General features: G+C 46.5%; 1 protein-coding gene across 5 annotated transcripts in view; it reads right to left on the bottom strand.

Annotated features, from left to right (window-relative positions):
* Positions 1-19,723, bottom strand: part of CPLANE1 (ciliogenesis and planar polarity effector 1) — a 453,269-nt gene that overhangs the window by 410,545 nt on the left and 23,001 nt on the right. For all 5 annotated transcript variants that reach the window (XM_029578626.1, XM_029578651.1, XM_029578642.1 and 2 more), the window contains exon 4: positions 2,038-2,270. In XM_029578626.1, coding sequence (XP_029434486.1) covers positions 2,038-2,270 — 233 coding nt within the window. The remainder of the gene's footprint in view (positions 1-2,037; positions 2,271-19,723) is intronic.

Here is a 19,723-nt window from a genome sequence, read left to right as displayed (position 1 = left end):
CTTCGGGGCCTGCGTTCAGGCCCAGCCCTGCTGCCTCTGACGCAGACGTTGGTGCAGGCCGCTGTCCGCGGTCCTGCACAAGCTCCTGCAGCTTCCTTCCTCCTAGGCGTGCGGCCGCGCCTCTCTTCAGTATTTAAAGGGCCAGCCACAGGAAGTGTTGCTGGCCCCACCTATGGACTGATTTCCTGTACAGGTCTATAAAAGGGCTGGTCTCGTCATTGTTCCTTGCCTTGCATCGGAGTTACTTCACTCTGGAGGCTCCTGCCTGCCAGAGCTCCATCAGGTCTTCTTCGTGGAGCTCCTCATCGTTTCGCCTTCATGTCATGTCAAGTCTTCGTGCCTGAGGTCCCCATCCAGGTGTCCTGGTGTCTCGTCTTGATCTTCTGCTTCCTGGTGTCCCAGGTTCCTTGGTGTCCTGCTCCTGTGTCTTCAGTGCTCCTGAGCCTTCTGGTCCTGTCAGGCCCTGCTCCCTCGGATGATGTTTTTCCCGAGCGTGGAGTGGCCTGCAGGTGGAATTCGTTCCTGTGCTCCTGAGCAGTCATGTACTGCCAGCCTTTGCGGAGCTCCGGATGATTTATGGCTCTGAAGTTCTGCCTTGGCTGGATTCTTCCCAGTGCTTGTCCCGCTCTCCGTGTGGTCCGTGACCAGCCTCTTCGGGCTGTGTAGGGCGCACAGTGGGACAGGGTGGTCCGCGACCAGCCCATTGGGTCCGCCCGTGAAGGTGGGCTGAGTAGGGCGCCCTGAGAGACAGTGCCAATGTCCTTCCGCCCAATTTCTCGTCTGGACTTCGTCAAGTTCCTTGTCTCTGACGTCGTCGCATCAGCCCTGGTGTCATGTCTTCGCATCAGCCCTGGTGTCATGTCTGCAACTGTCTCGTCTGTGATGTCGTTGCATCAACCTTGGTGTTATGTCTTCATGTCAAGGCCAGTCTGCCCTCGACCTCGGGCCAGGCCTGCTGCTCCATGCCGATCTAAGCTTCAGGTCCGAAAGGGCTCGGAATGGTCGGAGGACCATTCAACTTCCAACATCATGTTGTTGGCCTTGGGAGCTTGCAGGCCTGGCACAGGGTAAGACCGTCTGCCATGCTGGAACACGCCGTCAACCCTCAGTTCGGTCCTGGATCTGTTTGGGGTTGGGCTGAGGCCCAAGGGCACAGGAAAACACCCCTTTCTCAACAGAATGCAAGGCCTTTCGAGGCCGCTTCATAACACTCTTATTGCCAGATGCAGACCCTGAATTTGATTGATCTAGATGCCCAAAGAAATGGGTTGAGACTTCTGAAGAAATTGTCTAGAGATTTGTTTAGGTCAGTTCTGCAAGCATTAATTTTCAGTCAGTTGGATTACTATAAAGTTGCTCTGTGGAATCCCAGAAAACCATCTTTGAATACTACAATTAATCCAACATGTGCAGTGAGATTATTAACAGGGGTGGGCCTTCAAGAGTACATAACTGCCTGTTAAATGGCAGACAAAATTTAAAGTTGGGGTAATTATACATAAGCTGCTGAACTCCAAGAATTCATGTGCACTTGTAAGCAAGCCTACATAGTATGATCCAGGGCGCAGATTAAGATCAAATTTGTTAATTCCTGCCATACAGTATTATAGGTTGCAAACTACGCATGCCTGAACGTTTTCACATTTTGCACCTATAATTTGGAATTCTCTTCCAGCTATCTTCCATGCTGAACAGTTTTAGAAAACAGCTGAAGGCATTTTATTTTACAGAGGCATATTGTAATATGTTCAATGTTGTTTTGATATATGATTTTGTGTTTTATTGATTTTAAACTGTTTTATGTAATTTTATGTATGTTAAATTTGTACTCCACACTAGGTGTAGGTTTTGAAAGATGCAGATTTAATCCAGATAAATAAAACAAACAAAAACAAACTTTGGAGAATGCCTTTATAGCCATTTTATAACCAAAAAATATATATTTTAGGTTCAAGTTTAATTGTTTAAAGCGTAAACAATCACACATGGCAATTTTTCTAGTTTTCTGTGTAGCCCTCTCACAGGAAAATACTTTACCTCATTTTCAACAAAAACAGCATGCACTGTAGCTTCTTTATCTTCACTGGTAGGTAATATCATTGACTGCTCTGGCATTATTTGCGACCATCTCCCAAGTGATAAGGGTTTTCTAAAAGGAGGCATATTCTTGCCATCGGTGCTCTCCCAAAGAAAGACACTTCCTGTCAAAGTAGCCACCAGAACTCTTCTTCCATCTCCTGACACATACAGGTGCAATCTCCCAGGACATGCTGGAAAATAATATTATGTTGTGAAAAATGAATGAAAGAGAACTAGAGTGTTCAGGTATAGAGGCAGATTCCCTTCCAGCTAATAACTAGCAGGGGAATTCAGATCAACCATCTGCACAACCAGTCATGGGAAGTTTGGAGTGAGAAAATAAGGAAGGGAAAAAGAGAACACAAAAATATCACAAAAAGCTCCAATCACTGAAAAAAAGCCACAGCACAGTGCTTAAAACATCTTTCATCAGTAAGTGGACCTATTTCTCTTATAAGGAAAGGAAACGGAGGGGGGAATAGAAACATTCAAAGGTGCACTATTTTTTTTTTTTTATGTTACTTGCCATTAATTCAGTGACCCTATGCTGAAATCAGTAAGTAATAGCATAATTGCATCTGATTAACCCCTTACCGGTCCACCCTGAATATATTCGTCAGTGAGCCTAATATATTGAGCAGTCTTCCTCGAATATATATGACCATGGAAATACATAGAAGGATGTAAAACAGACAATTCTGAAAAAGTTTCACGTCCTGAAAGAGGTTAAGCATCCTAGAAATTCATCCCATGCATTGGTCAGACATTAAGTTCTTACTACTCCATGGAAAGTAGCTAGTTAATCCTGTAAGACACCTCAGTTCCTAGTTTGTGGGTGCTACCTTTTCACAATTGTAACCTCTGGCAGCTATTCCATCACACTCTTAATTGGCGGGACTGGGCTGTCAGCAGGGCTTGAACAGGAACTGCTCAGTGGGATAGACCAGTGCATAAGAAAGGTTTAGGTTCTAGAAGGAATAAGCCTAATGCCAGACTCAACAGCCAGGCTCCCAAGGAACTGGACGGGCCCTCTGGCTTTGAAAGGGTTGCTGAAAACAGGGAAGTTATTGACAGCGACGTTTAAGCTACTCAGCTCTATGCCACAGAACTTGGAACCTGCATTAGATTCAGAATAGCCTTACCCACAAACTCGCAGACCAGAAGTGAACCACTGCTAACAATCTGGTCTATTCATTGCTTCCTATTTTCTGGACTGGCACCTGATCTCACCTCCAAAAACCAGACACTCTATACAGTACGACAAGCTGCTATTAGAAGGAAACAGAATCCCTGTGCACCTGGGATCAAAGTCAGGTCAGATCAGGAAACAGACAGACAGACAGACAGACAGACAATCTACACATGGTAAAGGGCAAGAAATGAAGAACAGATAACACACCTGTCAACCAAGCTTCTGCTGCTTTGAATAATGCAATCCTTAATTTGAGATATTAAATAAAGTTATCACAGGACCATCTTTCTTAATAGTCTCTTTTTCAATTAAAAGTTAGTCAAATTTTCAGTGAATGCGTGAGCTGAAGACTTTTCAACATCTATATTTATTTATTTGTTTATTTTATTTATCCAATCTGTGACCTAATCCAGTCTTTCAACACTGCATGCCACTTATTTGCTGATGATATCCAAACTCTGCACCAAAACAAGACTGGACCAAGACACAACCATCATGAATTACAAGGACTCTCTTTGAGCTGTAGCTCAATTGCTTAACTGTCACAAACTCAAGACTAAACCTCTCCAAATCAGAACTCCTCTAAGCAGACAAGGACACTCCTTACCATCCCTACCTTCCCTGTCAGCGACTCCCTAAAACCCAAGGATTTAATGCACAGTCTGGGGGTACAATTAGACCATAATCTTACAATAGAAACCCACATCCCAAGGTAGTTAAGACCCTCTTTATGCTTCTGCACAAGATTCGCCAACTGCACAATTGTTTTGAGAAACACAATCTTACTATCATAATACATGCACTGATTACCAACTGGATCGATTACTTTGACTATTTAGCAGTATCTCACAATACAACCTCAAACACCTTCAACTGTCACAGAGCACAGCTGCTGGACTTTTGGAAGAGGCCAAATCAACAGACCATTTAAAACCAACCCTTGTGTCAATCACACTGGCTACTGGTTGAAATAAGGATAAAATTCAAAACTTTGCTTTGCCTTTAAGTGTATGAATAAACAATCCTATAATAGCTGGAGCAGCAGGAGGCTTGATACCAGCCAGAGGAAATAGGAAGCAGACTCTGGCTGTTCCTCAAGAGCAATTTATTTATAGTGAAACAAAGCTCAAAACAAAAACAGCAGCACACCTTCACTTCAGGAGTCAAAAGAATCAATAGGGCTCACCTTACTTTAGGTATTGCACAGTCCTTTAAACACAGGAGGTCCTTGCCTATGGTAGCTCTCTCTCTCTGCTTCCCGGGGCCTTTCTAACATGCCCACCCCGCCAACTTAACCATGAACCAGAATCCCTTGAAACACTATTCCTTAAAGAGGACTGGGCCAGATAGCTGTGGCCAGTCCTTTAAGGTGGTTTGAGAGAGTTTCTTATAGACTTCGTCACATACCCTCCTCCCCCCCCCCCCCCCCTCTCTCCCAGCTCAGCCTTATCAGGATGAGCATCCAGCCGTGTCTGGCCTAAATCCCAGCTCCTCAAGGACATTCCCCTTCCGGGCAGATGGCTCAGGTTATCGTAAGCTGGCCCCACAGGATTGAAAACGGAGGACAATATCATCCCAGAATTATTGAATTCGGGAGTTTGGGAAAGTCTCCGGTTTCCATCATGGTTTGCCCTGCCAGGGTCATTAACAGAACCCAATTGGTTGGACATTTCTGTTTGTCCCCATGTATACAGGCAAGTATCTCTTTCCTGTTATGGTTGATGTGCTCTTCCTGAATCAAATCCTCACAAACAAGAGAATTTTGCAACACTCTGAATCACCCAACGCTTGGGTGGGAATTCCATCCAATTCAACCTGGATTATAACGCCCAACGGGTCGATCCAGTAAGGGCAGGTAGGAAGAGCTGTGTTAGTGCCGGGCGCACCCGCGGTTGCCACACGCACAGTCCGGCTCACCTACCGCTCGATCCTGTACTCTAATCTCATGCAAATGTAAGCAGCGTCCACGAAGCATTAGGCGAAGCGTTAGGCCCGCGCAACCCATTTTACTGTATAGGCGCTTAATACAGCGCCTATACAGTATCCTGGGTGCGCTGGTACCTGTCATTTCAAATGACATTTGAAATGACAGGCACCAGGAAGTGGATTCCAACTTTAACCCTAAACCCTAAAATCCCCTCCTCCCGAAGCGGCTCGACATGTGCCAACTTACCTTTTGTTGTTTTTCAGCCCTTTCAGCCTTCTCCGCCGTCCTCTCTGCCGTCCTCCGGAAGGGGGGCAGCCGGCGGCGAAAGCAGCTTGCAGCGGTGTCCCCCCCGGTCCCGGTTCTCCTGGCTCTCGATGACAGCGGGCTGCCTCCAGCACTCACGTCACCAGCGGCCAAGAAATTAAAAGAAGAGCGCGGGTGCAGCCAAGGGGAAAAAAAAAAAAAAGACGTCACGCCCGCCCGTCCCTGTGCTTTTATTGGCTTGAGCGCCCAAATTGACGGGCACTCATGCCAATGAAAGCACAGGGACGGGCGGGCGTGACGTCACGGCCGTCCCTGCGCTTTCATTGGCATGAGCGCCCAAATTGACGGCGCCGTCAATTTGGGCGCTCAAGCCAATGAAAGCACAGGGACGGGCGGGCATGACGTCTTTTTTTTTTCCTCTTGGCTGCACCCGCGCTCTTCTTTTAATTTCTTGGCCACTGGTGACGTGAGCGCTGGAGGCAGCCCGCTGTCATAGAGAGCCAGGAGAACCGGGACCGGGGGGGGGGGGACACCGCTGCAAGCCGCTTTCGCCGCCGGCTGCCCCCCCCCCCCCGTGACGTCACGCCCGCCCGTCCCTGTGCGGGAGGGGGAGCCGCACCACTGCAAGCCGCTTTCGCCGCTGGCTGCCCCCTCCGGAGCACAGCAGAGAAGGTTGAAGGGGCTGAAAGCAACAAAAAGTAAGTTGATAACATGTCGAGTTGCTTCGGGAGGAGGGGATTTTATGTTTTTAGGTTTCTTTTTGGGGGAAAGTTTGCTGTCTACCCTTACCCCTGCCTCTAACACAGGGGTAAGGGTAGGCGGTAAATATGCAGGTTAAACGCGCGGCAAAACGGCAGGGTAAAATAGCGATAGTCGGGGCGCGCGTTACTATATGGGAGGGGATAGCTAATTCGATGGTTTACATCTGATATACATGCCGCGTGTGGAAGGGGTTACCCGGGGATTTAAAGAGGCGGTAAAGATGGATTAAAGGGGATAGTGTATCGCGGGTTGGACTAACGCGGCCGAAAAGTGAGTAGAAAGCCGGTTAGGAGCAGGGTAACCGCGGCCACACTTTACTGTTTTGAGCTGCATGAGTTTGAATGAGGAACGTCCACAAAGTTGCAGCTTTGGAGCTTTAACCAAGTGCAGCTCCATTCAAGCTCCCAGTCATTCTCATTCTGAGGCTCTATCCACGCCTCTGCTTCCCTTTCATGTTGTTCGGCCAACTAACGTTCCAACCCCAGGGACATTCATGCCAGGGTCATTCTCCCTCCATATAATCTTCCGACTTACAGACAGAGTAGGTCGCCTTTTTGTAGTGCCCATTTCTCCTATGGGCTCTTCATTTTCTGTCTGTCGATATGGGCAGTGCTCTTCATCATGACAGTTCTCCGCACAAAGGACTTAGAAGGAAAACGTATTCATACCCTTATTCCTGGGTTGTTCCAGATTCACAGAAGTTTCCTTTCTTCTTCAACTTAAGGGTCACCCCTGTTTTGGGGATTTGATTTTCTCCATGTGTATTTTCCCCTCTAGTGGTAGCCATGTCATTAGGCCAACTTGCATAAGTTCACTTTACTCATATTGACAGTCCCTTGCCAAGTCACCTCTCCGACCACAGTTAAAGCATATGAAAGAGACTGTGCCCTGGGTTTTGGGAACAGAAGAAGAGCTAACTGTCTCTGAGGAACATTTTTGGGCCCCTCCATTCTCTGTGCTTCTCCAGGGGGTTTGTATGGGCTGCCTTTCTAGCATCTTTACGCAGTAGGGCATTAAGTACGCCTGGTGGAAGGCTTCTGCCACTTCTAGGGCTCTTTCCAATGTGAGGCTTGTGGGTCGGCAGATCCAGTTACACATGGCTGGTCAAGCCTGTCTAGGAACTGTTTTATAAGCACTTGTTGGGCTACTTTGCTTCTGGCTGCAACCATTTCCAGCCAGCATTTTTCAGTTGGTGAAACAGACTTTGGGAGCTCTCCCCAGGCTGCAGGGAACCTCGCCAGAATTGCTGCCAGTATGTTTGAGGTATACCCAGCTCTCTACAGGATAGCGACCTTGACTTCAGCATAAGTAGCCCTCCCATCCAGGTTGGCTGCTTGAAAAGCTGCTTGACTTCTGCCCGTGAGCAAGTTAGCCAAGTAAGTTGTCCAGCTCATTTCGAGCCAAGCAGACAGGCAGGTGGTCCCTCTCAAAGTTTTTCAGGAAGACCTCCAGGTCTTCGCCAGCCTTCATTTTAAATAGGATGTGAGGAATTGAAGTTGCCTGCAGTATTCTACTCAGAACAGTCTGCATGGCCTCTACTATCTCAGTTAGTATTGTGTGTTGTTGCGTTAGCTGTTCTTGAAATGCTCGCTGCTGATCAATTTGCATTTGCAGGGCATTTTGCAATAGCTGCTGGCCGGTAGCAAGGACCTAGATCACCTGCTCCATTTCGTCTGCTTAGCAAGCTACCTCCACACAATGTACCTCTCCGGGAGTAGGAGAGCGGGAACAAAAAAAAGAAAACCCCAAAAACCTGCTGGCCCTTCCGGCCCTTACTCACTACTTGGCCCCTGCCTAGACAAGCGGGGATAGCCCCCTTGGCCTGTTGTGCAAAGCTGGCAAAGTGGAATTGAGAGGCTCCAGGAAAAGTAAACCTCTGCAGAGTTCTATTTATTTACCTTTTCTTCTCTTGCTGCTGCTGAGGGTTCTTGTCTGTGCTTCAAACCTTTGTGCTCTGCCCCTCTTGCCCAAATGTACTTCCTTAGGTAGGGTACCCGAAATAAGCTTTTCCACCTTCTTGTCCTCTCTGGGATACTTTTTTTATTCCTGTACCAAGTTTAGGAAAAAAAAAAAACCAACCCGACCTGACACCATATGCGGTAGCTCGAGCAGTAGGCAGCTTGATAACAGCCGGAGGAACTAGGAGGCAGACACTTGTTGTTCCTTAAGTGTACTTTATTTACAGTGAAACAAAGCTCAAAACGAAAATAGCAGCACACTTTCACTTCAGGAGTCAAAACAAAAATAATAGGGCTCACCTTACTTCAGGTATTGCGCAGTTCTTTAAACACAGGAGGTCCCTGCCTAAGGTAGCTCTCTCTCTGCTTCCCAGGGTCTCTATAATCTCCCCCCCCCCCCTGCCAACTTAATCCAAGCCAAAGGGAACTCCCCTGGACCAGAATCTCTTGCGGTGTTGTTCCTTAAAGAGGACTGGGCCAGATACCTGTGGCTGGTCCTTTAAGGTGGTTTGAGGAAGCTTCTTATAGACTTCCTCACAAAGCCCTTGATTATCTCTCCTAGCTTCTTTTCTTCTATACTCCCACAACGGAGCTCCAATCCTCTCAAATGTCCCTCCTGTCTTACCCTCCCCTTTGGTTGTGGTAAGATTAGCTTGCACAAAAAAAAAACTTTGTGCATTCAGTTGCTATGCTCCAAAAATATGGATTAAGATAACACTACCCTATGCTTTGAGACTTTCTACACTACTTTTCCAAAAAATAATAAATAAATAACGGCTTCGCTATTCAGATTCCAAGGCAGAGACATTGCTCTCTATTACCTTAGTACCAGAACTTCTTGATCATGAGCCCACAACTTCATCCACTACTGGACTATGCCTAATAAATTTATTCTTACTCCTCGGCACAAAGTGCTTGCCTTATTGAGGTATATCTCAATCTCTACTCTTGTACCCATCTTTATACTCTTGCTATCCATTTCATCCACAGGACCCTTTCTTATCTACTCTCTGCTCTGTTTTTACCTAGATGTTTTCTTACAATCTACCTCGTCTTTAGCCATACCTGCAGACATGCTCTAACCTCATGTTTCGGCTCAGCACGCACAAGGTGCACAATTGTGCACCCCCTTGCGCATGCCGACCCCTGATTTTATAACTTGTGCATGCAAATTATAAAATTGGGTGTACATATGCGCGCGCATGCATGTTATAAAATCTACCCCAACGTGTGGTAATTATTATTTTAAAAGGTATTTTTTATGTTTAAACATACTTTCTATTTAGCTATTTCGATTGTTATAGGGATGTTTGTTATGACCCCACATATGATCACAGAGAGCAACCAAACAATTTCTCTGAACCATAACTTCACTATATTATTCTTATTGTATCTATATGGTAGATTTGACAGGTCATCTCTACTAAGTTAAATAGTTAAATTGTATATACATATTATATTATATTCATTATTACTATGTTAAATTGACATCCGGTTTTATTGTTCCTTATGTTCTACAGTTCTATGTAAAGCCCCCATCCGCTGTTGGGCAGTTCATCATTTTATGTAAACCGGAGTGATTTGTAATTCCCACAAGAACTTCGGTATATAAAAATTAAAAATAAATAAATAAATAAATAAATGTTTCGTATCTGATTTGACAGACTATAATTTGGATTGTAATCCACCTTGAGGCTAATTTAGGGAAAGGCAGAATATCAAATGATTGCAAATGCATACAGTATATATTTCTATATGAGCAAGTAATATATTATGGGCAAGCTCCTTTCTAAATTGTGGGATGAATTTCAAATATTTGCAGCAGAGTAGCAGAAAATAAAGATAAAATTACAGAGACCTAAAATATTTTATTTTTGTTAGTAGTAATTTACAAATGTCAGTAGGCAAGCCAGCAGGCCCAAGACAGCAGCTCAGCAACCTGCAAGTGAAAATAGTTCTGGTAGTTCAGAGTGGGAAGGAATAGGTGGAAGAAGAAAGCAGATCAGCAGACTGATTTGCTGGGAGGGAGGGAGGTCGAGCAGGTGTTGGTTCAGACAGCTGATGGTTGGTTAGGGGAGTAGCCAAGTCAGAACAACTAATAGGGATAAGGGAGCAGGAAGGAGTCAGAAAAGAAACAAAGAAAGAGTACACTGGCATAGAAATAGCTGACTGCAATGGAGTTGGGGGGGAGGGGCGGCAGACATAGAAACAGCTGAGGAAGAGTCTGCACATATATAGCTGACAGGCAGGGCAGACTGAGAAAGTGCTGCCTTCCAGCAGTTGAACTACAAAGGGCTGCCATGACACTGCTAATTTGAGTTAAGACATCAGAAATTTTGGGATCCATTATTTCCATAAGGCCCTAATTAAGAATGAAATTTGTCAAACATTTCATCTTTATTTATTTAATAAGATATTGGAACACTGATGGGAAAAGGTGCTTTGAGTCACACTTTTCCTGTTTATTGAGAAAGAGTGGTAAATGTCTTAACTACGTAGTACCTTATGTGAAACAATATATTATGGTGGTAATTTTCAAAGCAGTTACATGTGTAAATGTAATATACAAATGTAGCAATTTTCAAAACCCCATTTAAGCACTTAAAGTGCACTTACACATGTAAAACCTATTTACAATTCAATGGCATAAATTGTAGCAATTTTCAAAAGCCCACTTACACTCAATTTTAAGCATGTAAATCCTTTTAAAAATGACACCCCCCCCTAAGATGGCAGTTTTCAAAAGGCACTCACCCACCCTGCATGTGGGTAAAAGTGTACACATACAGTAGTTCCACAACATATAGCAAATGTTACTTACCTGTAACAGGTGTTCTCACAGGACAGCAGGATGTTAGTCCTCACATATGGGTGACATCACAGGATGGAGCCCAATCACGGAACACTTTTGTCAAAGTTTCTAGAACTTTGACTGGCCCCTACTGGGCATGCCCAGCATGGCACTAACCCTGCAGCCAGCAGGGGTCCCTCTTCAGTCTTATTTAAAAGCTACAGGTAGTGCCGAAAAATAAAATAATAAAACGAACCCAACACCGCGGGGTGGCGGGCGGGTTTCGTGAGGACTACCAACCTGCTGTCCTGTGAGAACACCTGCTACAGGTAAGCAACATTTGCTTTCTCAAAGGACAAGCAGGATGGTAGTCCTCACATATGGGTGAGTACCGAGCTGAGGATGTCCGAACTTGCACCAAATGCAGCCAAAGGCATGCAACAGGCACAACAACTGGGGCGGAATTTGGTGGAGGGCATCCTGAACCCCACCGGGCAGGCGGAAGGGTGTTGGTACGTCACGTTGTAAACAGGTTACGAAGAACAGATTGGCCGAAGATGGAATCTTGTCTTCCGGCTTTGTCCAAGCAATAGTGGGCTGCAAAGGTGTGGAGAGAACTCCAGGTGGCAGCCCTGCAAATGTCAGGAAGCGGCACCGTTCGTAGGTGTGCTACTGAAGTCGCCATGGCCCTCACAGAGTGTGCTTTAACACAGTCTTGGAGTAGAGTGCCCGCTTGCTGATAGCAAAAGGATATGCAGTCCTCTAGCCAGGAGGAGAGAGTCTGCTTACCCACAGGCTTCCCCAATTTGTTAGGATGGAAAGACACAAACAACTGAGTGCTCTTCCTGTGGGTAGCTGTACAGTCTAGGTAGAATGCTAGAGCCCGTTTGCAGTCAAGGGTATGCAGAGCTTGCTCTCCTAGATTGGAATGGGGCCGGGGAAAGAAGGTAGGTAGTGTAATGGATTGATTGAGATGAAACTCTGATACTACCTTAGGTAAGAATTTAGGGTGAGTGCGAAGTACCGCCCGGTCTTGCAGAAGTTTAGTGTAAGGCAGATAGGTAACTAGGGCCAGTAACTCACTATCTCTGCGAGCCTAAGTGATTGCCAAAAGGAAAATCACTTTCCATGTGAGAAAGCAAACTTCACAGTATTGGAGAGGCTCAAATGGTGGTTTCACGAGCCAACCCAAAAGCAGGTTGAGATCCCAAGAAGGAGCCGGAGGACACAGTGGAGGCTTGAGGTGAATCAAGCCTTTCAGAAATCGTGTAACAAGGGGTTGTACTGAGATAGGGACATCCCCGATACCTTTATGGAAGGAGACTCCTGCACTGACATGCATTCTAATGGAGGAAGTTTTAAGACCTGACTCTGACAAGTGCCAGAGGTAGTCTAGAAACTTCGGGATTGGACAGGTAAAGGGATCAAAGGCCTGAGAAAAGCACCATGACGTGAACCTGTTCCATTTGTAGGAACACGATCTTCTCGTGGAAGGCTTCCGTGAAGCAATCAAGACATGGGAGACTGGATCAGAAAGGTTAAGCGGCTGAAGGATTAACCTTTCAACATCCATGCTGTCAGGGACAGGACCTGAAGATTGGGGTGGGAAAGGCACCCGTCATTTTGAGTGATTAGAAGCGGGTCTGTTCCCAGAGGAATGTGCCTGCGAATGGAAAGATCATGAAGAATTGGAAACCACACTTGGCGGGGCCAGTGGGGTGCTATCAGGATCATGGTTCTCTTGTCCTGACTAACTTCACAAGAGTCTTCGAGAGAAGTGGAAGTGGAGGAAATGCATATAAGAGACCGGTTGGGGGGGGCGCTCTTCCGCCGGCGAACAAGATGGCCGCGTAACAACCTTGCTCCGCTCCCGATGTGGCGAGATTAGTGGCGAACCCCGGCTTCCCTCACGCTATACCCCTCAAAAGAGTGCGCTTTGGCAGCTAACAGTCTCCCGACACCGGCGGTTATGGCGGCGAAGAAAAAAGCCGTGGATCTCAAGCATTTTCAATTTAGCAAGCTCCCCCCGGATCTCGGCGATGAACATGAGGCAGGGCCGGCGCAGGCCGCGAACCCGGCGAGCACAGCACTGCCGCAGGTACCTGACTCCCCGACGGGAAAGACCGCGGAATGGGCAGAGACGACAGCCCAACTTAAAAATGATATTAGAGGGTGGTTTATTGAATTTAGGGCTGACTTAAAGACGCATAAACAAGAGCTTATGGCCTCCATGGCGGACATCCGCGAGGATATAGCTGGCCTGGGCATTAGAGTAGACGAGCTCGAGACCCGCGTGGATGCTCATGGGACCTCCATGAATACCATCATTACACAGCAGAATGCTATGGAAACTGATATTGGCTCCATTCAGGAAAAATTGGAGGACTTAGAAAATCGCTCCAGGCGCTGCAATATTAGAATTCGGGGGGTACCAGAAGCGCCTGAGTTTGGGGATACTATGAAAACAGCTAGCGCTATCTGCGACTATATTCTCACCCACCGTCTGGATTCTGAAGGTCAGCCGGAGGGACTTCTACCTGAACCTGTCAGGTTAGAGAGAGCGCATAGGGCTCTTGGCCCCCGCACAGACACCAGGCCGAGAGATATTATTATCTGCTGTCATAGCTTTTTGCTAAAATCCAAAATCATGGAGATTGCGAGCAAGCGGAATTCCTGGTCTTGGGAAGGCCATTCTCTTTGTCACTCTTTCAAGATCTGGCGCCCTCGACTTTGCGCAAAAGATTTGAACTGAAGGAAATTACCACGTATTTACGGGCTGAGAACATTCGCTACCGGTGGACCTTCCCGTTTGGGCTCCAATTCACGCTCAACGGTGTGACATCACGGGTTAAAACACCTGCGGATGCTCTGGGGGCACTTAATAAGGCTGGCTACAGACCTAGTATTGAGGCACCGACGAAGCCTACTCGGCATACGAAACTGGATGACCATCCAAAATGGCGCAGAGTCGGGAAAGGAGGAAGTAGACTGCGCCGCCATTCTGAGGATTCACGTGCTGCGTTATCTGACCAGGGCTGATTTTCCTGTACTGAGAGGCGGGATCGTTGACGGAAGCGGGGGACCAGATACACCTGCGCTACTTTCTTCTTTTATACTCCAATGCTTCTCTACTGCAGAAGTGCGCTGTGGGCTTTATCTGTGGTCCGCGGGAGACTACTGGGACTTCATTATGTTGTGAGACTGTTTGGTTTGGTACATTTTGAGAGGGGGTATGTAAGGGGTTCTTTGTTGTGTTTTTTTTTCTCGGTAAAGGGTGGGGGGCGGGAGCTTGCGGGCCATGCTGGTGGAGTGTGACTCCCTGGAGTGGTGTTTTTTCACTCACGGGAACCAGTGGGTGATGTTGTGGTTCGGGGGGGTTGGGGGTTTCTTTTATCCAGGGGACTCTAGAGTTCAAATTGTCTGGGGTGGCTTGATTCCTGTTATGATGCAGTGTAACTACTATCCTGTCCCTTATGTCTACATTATTTAGGGGAATAGATCAGGGAGAGTGTGTTATGTCCCTTAACGTAAAAGGCCTTAATCATTATCGCAAAAGGTTTTTATTGTATCAGGATTTACGTACCCATCATGTTTCTATTGCATTAATCCAGGAGACCCATTTGAAAAAACGGCATGAAAGAGTATTGTCATCTTCCTTTTATCCTTATCAATATCTTGCAGCTAGCACCAAAGGTTCTAAATATACAGGAGTGGGTATCCTTATTGCTCGGGATCTTGTCCATGAAGTTTTACAGGTTGCTAGGGATCCTGGGGGACGCTATGTGCTACTCAAAATACGAGTGGGCCAGCAGGTGATCACCTTACTTAGCATTTACGCCCCTAATACGGGACAGGATCTTTTTTTCAAGGAAATAGATGAGATGTTGACTAAATATGCGGAAGGGGCAATAATTCTGGGGGGGGATTTCAATGTGACTCACAGCCCTTCTCTAGATAACTCCACACGCACCTCCACAGTTCCCAAAAAGGTGCGGACACAATTATCCTCTTTGATATCCCATTGGCAACTAGGTGACGCCTGGCGGCAGAGAAATCCCCACTCAAGGTGTTATAGTTATTTCTCACCGGCTCACCAACTTTACTCCAGACTGGATTATTTCTTGGTGGATAGGCAAACACAAAATTGGGTGACCGATGCTGGCCTTGAGCCCATTGTGTGGTCTGACCACGCTCCGGTTTGGATACGGCTCCACCTCCATAATAGAGACCCGGGGTTGAAATTCTGGCGATTAAATGAAGGTCTTCTCAAGGATCCCACTTTTGTGGCCCATCTAGGTGAGCAGCTTACTGCATTTTTTCAACAACATCAGGCTGATAGTACACCCACGCCAACGATATGGGACTGTTCCAAGGCGGTGGCGCGGGGTCTCCTTGTCTCCCGTGCGTCCTTTTGCAAAAAAGAGAAAGAGAAACAAAGACAAATCCTGTCTGCTGAGTTAGCTCATTTATCTCAGCGACATATGCAAACGCAGTGCCCGCTGACTCTAAAAAAAATGACTGGCATTCGTGATGCCATTAAGGCGCTAGATGCAGATAAACTAGCGTTTCAATTGGATGTGGTTAAGCAGCAATATTTTGAGGAGGGCAACAAGGCGGGACGCCTTTTAGCCCGCCGATTAAAGGCAGTCTTCCTCCAAAATAACATCATTAAAATAAAAGATAAGGGGGGTCCCTTCATTACGTCCTCGGAAGGAATCCGAAAATGCTTTACTGATTTCTATGGTCAACTTTATAGCGCAGATAAGTCCATACTAGATTCGGACATAGATACGTACTTACAGGATTTGTCTTTACCCACTCTCACGGACTCCCAACAGGAATATTTAGATGCACCCATATTACTTGAGGAAGTTCAACGGGCGATCACAGCCCTAAAGCCGGGTAAGGCCCCGGGTTTAGACGGGCTGACGGGCAGTTATTATAAAAAACTTTCGTCTGTGGTGGCGGAACCCCTTTTGGAGATGTTTAATTCTTTGCGCACTACTGCATCGATAGCGATTAATGCTAATGTTGCCGGTATTACGGTTCTGGCCAAGCCGGGAAGGGATCCTATCCATTGTGGATCGTATCGCCCAATCTCCCTGATAAACTTAGATTTAAAAATTCTAGCCCGGATACTAGCAGAACGGCTTAAGGGCATTCTTCCCTCCCTCGTACATAATGACCAAGTAGGATTTGTTCCCTCTCGTATGGCAAGTGATAATATTCGAAAGGTCATAGATTTAATAGATTGGGTACACCATCATAAGTTACCGGCTGCTTTATTGGCTATCGATGCAGAAAAAGCCTTTGACTTGGTTCATTGGCCCTTTCTCTTTCGGGTTTTGGACACCATGCATTTTGGCGCTTCTTTCCAACTGTGGATAAAGAAATTATATGAGAAGCCTCAAGCCAGGGTTAAAGTTAATGGGGGTTACGGCCCGGTCCTTGATATACAGAGAGGAACTAGGCAGGGATGCCCACTGTCCCCTATGCTTTTTGCTCTTTTTTTGGAACCTTTTGCTTTGACAGTGCGGAAGTCCGCCGTGATTACGGGAGTCCAAATGGAAGATTTACATTTCAAGCTGTCCCTTTTTGCGGACGATATCCTCTTTACCTTAACTGACCCTGCAGTTTCCTTAAGGGGGGTTTCAGACGCTCTGGAACAGTTCCATAAGGTGTCGGGCTTCACAGTAAACCTAGAGAAATCAGAACTGTTGAATCTCACTTTACCCCAACAGACAGTAGTGGATATCAAAAACCAATTCCCCTTCAGATGGGCCAGCGTCTCCCTTAAATACTTGGGAGTTCAGATTGGTCCCTATACGTCCCAATTACACTCTCTCAATTATACTTCTTTATGGAAAAAACTTGATAGGGATATGCTGACTTGGTACCGGGATTCCCATTCATGGCTGGGTAGGTTGGCTATAGTTAAAATGGTCATCCTTCCACGCCTGCTATATTTTTTCTCCACTATCCCTATTTTTATACCCTCACTTCTCTTAAAGAAGTGGCAGGCCAAAATCTATGGTTTCATCTGGCGGAAACGACCGCCTCGGGTGGCTCGTTCAGTTCTATTCTTACCCAAACGGGCAGGGGGGTTGGGGGCTCCGAATCTCCTGTGGTATTATGCTGCAGCACAGCTTCGATTTTTGGTAGATTTTTACAATACAGTGGATGTCAAACAATGGGTCCAACTGGAACAGAGACAGGTCGGGTCTATGCCTATTCAGGCGTTAGCCTGGCAACCTAGATCCACTTGGCTTCCGTTAACCCAGGTGCCCCCAGCATTACATACTACTTTACGGGTTTGGACGGCATGGAAATCTAAGCTTGTGGGCAATCAGGCATACTTCCAATCCTCACGCATCTTCCATAATAATCTTTTCCAAAGCAGGAATAATACTCGCCTAGCTGACTGGGAACAGCATGGGCTCACTACCTTTGGGCAGGTATTGATGGGAGGTACCTTGCGCACTTTATCAGCCTTATCTCTCCCAGGGCCCAATGACTCCGGGCAAGTACTAGCATATGCGCAGGTTCACCATTTTATACACTCACTGATCTCGACCAACCAGATTCATCCATCTAAAACGCTCTTTGAGTCGTTTTGTGAGCATTCCGATAAAATGAAGGGCATTCTATCAAAAATATACAAACTATTGAATAATCAGTCACCTTATGAGGCGACCCACATTCAAGCCTGGCATAGGGACCTTGGAGAAGTCCTCTCTAAAGATGATTGGGATCTTATTTTTCTACAATTGTCTAAGGTGTCTATTGCGGCCTCCATACAAGAGCATTGTTATAAGGTGCTGTATAGATGGCATTTGACCCCCGATAAACTGCATAGAATGATACCTGCCATCTCTAATTTATGTTGGCGAGGCTGTGGACACATTGCTACTTATATCCATGTGTGGTGGCACTGCCCGAAGGTTACCTCCTTTTGGGACGAGCTTTTTGCGTGGATAGCGTCAGTAGTACCGGGCTTTAGAGTCCCGAGCGTTTTAAACGTATTGTTGCATGTTCCTTCTGACGAATACCCGAAATCTACCAACACATTTCTCAGTCAAGTATACATAGCTGCCAGGACTGAACTGGCCGCTGCCTGGAAACTACCAGACACACCGACCAGGGCAGTTGTGCTTCATAGGTTACACAGACAGTATCACCTATCCCATCTTACCGCTGTCAAACATGACAAGCTGAAATCCTTTCAGATAATTTGGAGGCCGCTGATGCAATGGCTAAAGGCTCAGAACCCTATTCCATAGGGGATGCACAATTCGCTAATTGACTTTTTGGGCATATACACACATACACACGCAAGCTTCTCTATACTTTGGACAGGTGGTGTATGGGTTCATAGATAACACACGGACACAGGGATCGATTATATATTAGCAAGGTTTATTGGTACCAAGACAGACATCTTTTAGAGCAATGTGTTTCAAGTGGTAACCTGGATTGGGGGGGGGGGGGGGGGGGAAGGGGATTGGGATATGGTTTTGACGGTACATATGTTGGCCTTTGTTTGTTCTCGGCTGCACATGAGTATACTTCACCAAATGTTTTGGAACGTAATTGTTCTGTATATGTCATACTCTTGGTTGTTTTTTCCATGGTATTGTTACTTGGTTACATTTTGTATATGTGCTGTATTTCCAATAAAATTATAAATTAAAAAAAAAAAAAAAAAAAGAGACCGGTTGACCATGATAGGGAGAACGCGTCTCTTGGTGGATAATGTTGGCTGCGAGTGAGAGAGCAGAAATTGCCTACTTTGTGATTCTGGGGTGATGCAAAGAGGTCTATTTGAGTATAACCCCATTGTTGGAAGATGGAGTTCGCTACTGAGGGGTTTGGAGACCACTCGTGCGGTTGGAAGTTGCGACTCAACTTGTCTGCCAACACGTTGTCCACTCCCGGCAAGTAGGTGGCCCTGAGGTACATTGAGTAGGAGAGGGCTTCCGCCCATATCTGTGCAGATTCCTGACACAGAAGGTAGGATCCTGTCCCTCCCTGCTTGTTGATGTACCACATGGCCACCTGGTTGTCCGTCTGGATCAGGATGACATGATTGGACAGGCGATCCTGAAATACTCTGAGAGCGTATCGAATTGCTCGTAACTCATTTGGTGTTTGGCTTCCTCTGAAGACCGGGAACTTTGTGTCTGGAGATCAGCCACATGGGCTCCCCACCCGAAGTTGGAAGCATCGGTGGTTAGAGTTATTTGAGGGTTTGGCGCCTGAAAGGGCAAACCCTGTAGAAGATTGATGTGATTCGTCCACCAGGTGGACAGACGGAGTGAGTCGGTGACGCGGACAATGGTCAACAGGGGCTGAAGGGACTGTGTCCATTGCGACCACTGCATGATTCTCATGGCCAGGCGGTCCATCGGTGTGACCTGAACTGAGGACGCCATGTGTCCTAGAAGGATGAGAAAACGATGAGCTGTCATCGAGCGTTGAGACTGCAGCTGATGCACCAGAGACACGAGAGTGAGGGCTCGTTGTCGAGGCAGGAAAGCCTTTGCCTGTAAGGTGTCCAAGTCTGCCCCAATGAACGATAAGGTTTGAGATGGGACTAAGGCGGATTTGTCAGAGTTGACGAGAAATCCTAGTGAAAGTAGAGTGTTTAAGGTGAGATGTAGGGATGACAGAGCAGATTGCTGAGTCAGAGCCCTGATTAACCAGTCGTCCAGATAGGGGTAGACTTGAACACCTTGAGTCCTGAGGAAGGC

The sequence above is a fragment of the Rhinatrema bivittatum genome, chromosome 1 (genome assembly GCF_901001135.1).
Source record: "Rhinatrema bivittatum chromosome 1, aRhiBiv1.1, whole genome shotgun sequence".
Lineage (NCBI taxonomy): Eukaryota > Metazoa > Chordata > Amphibia > Gymnophiona > Rhinatrematidae > Rhinatrema > Rhinatrema bivittatum.
This window is presented reverse-complemented; position numbering and strand designations above follow the sequence as displayed.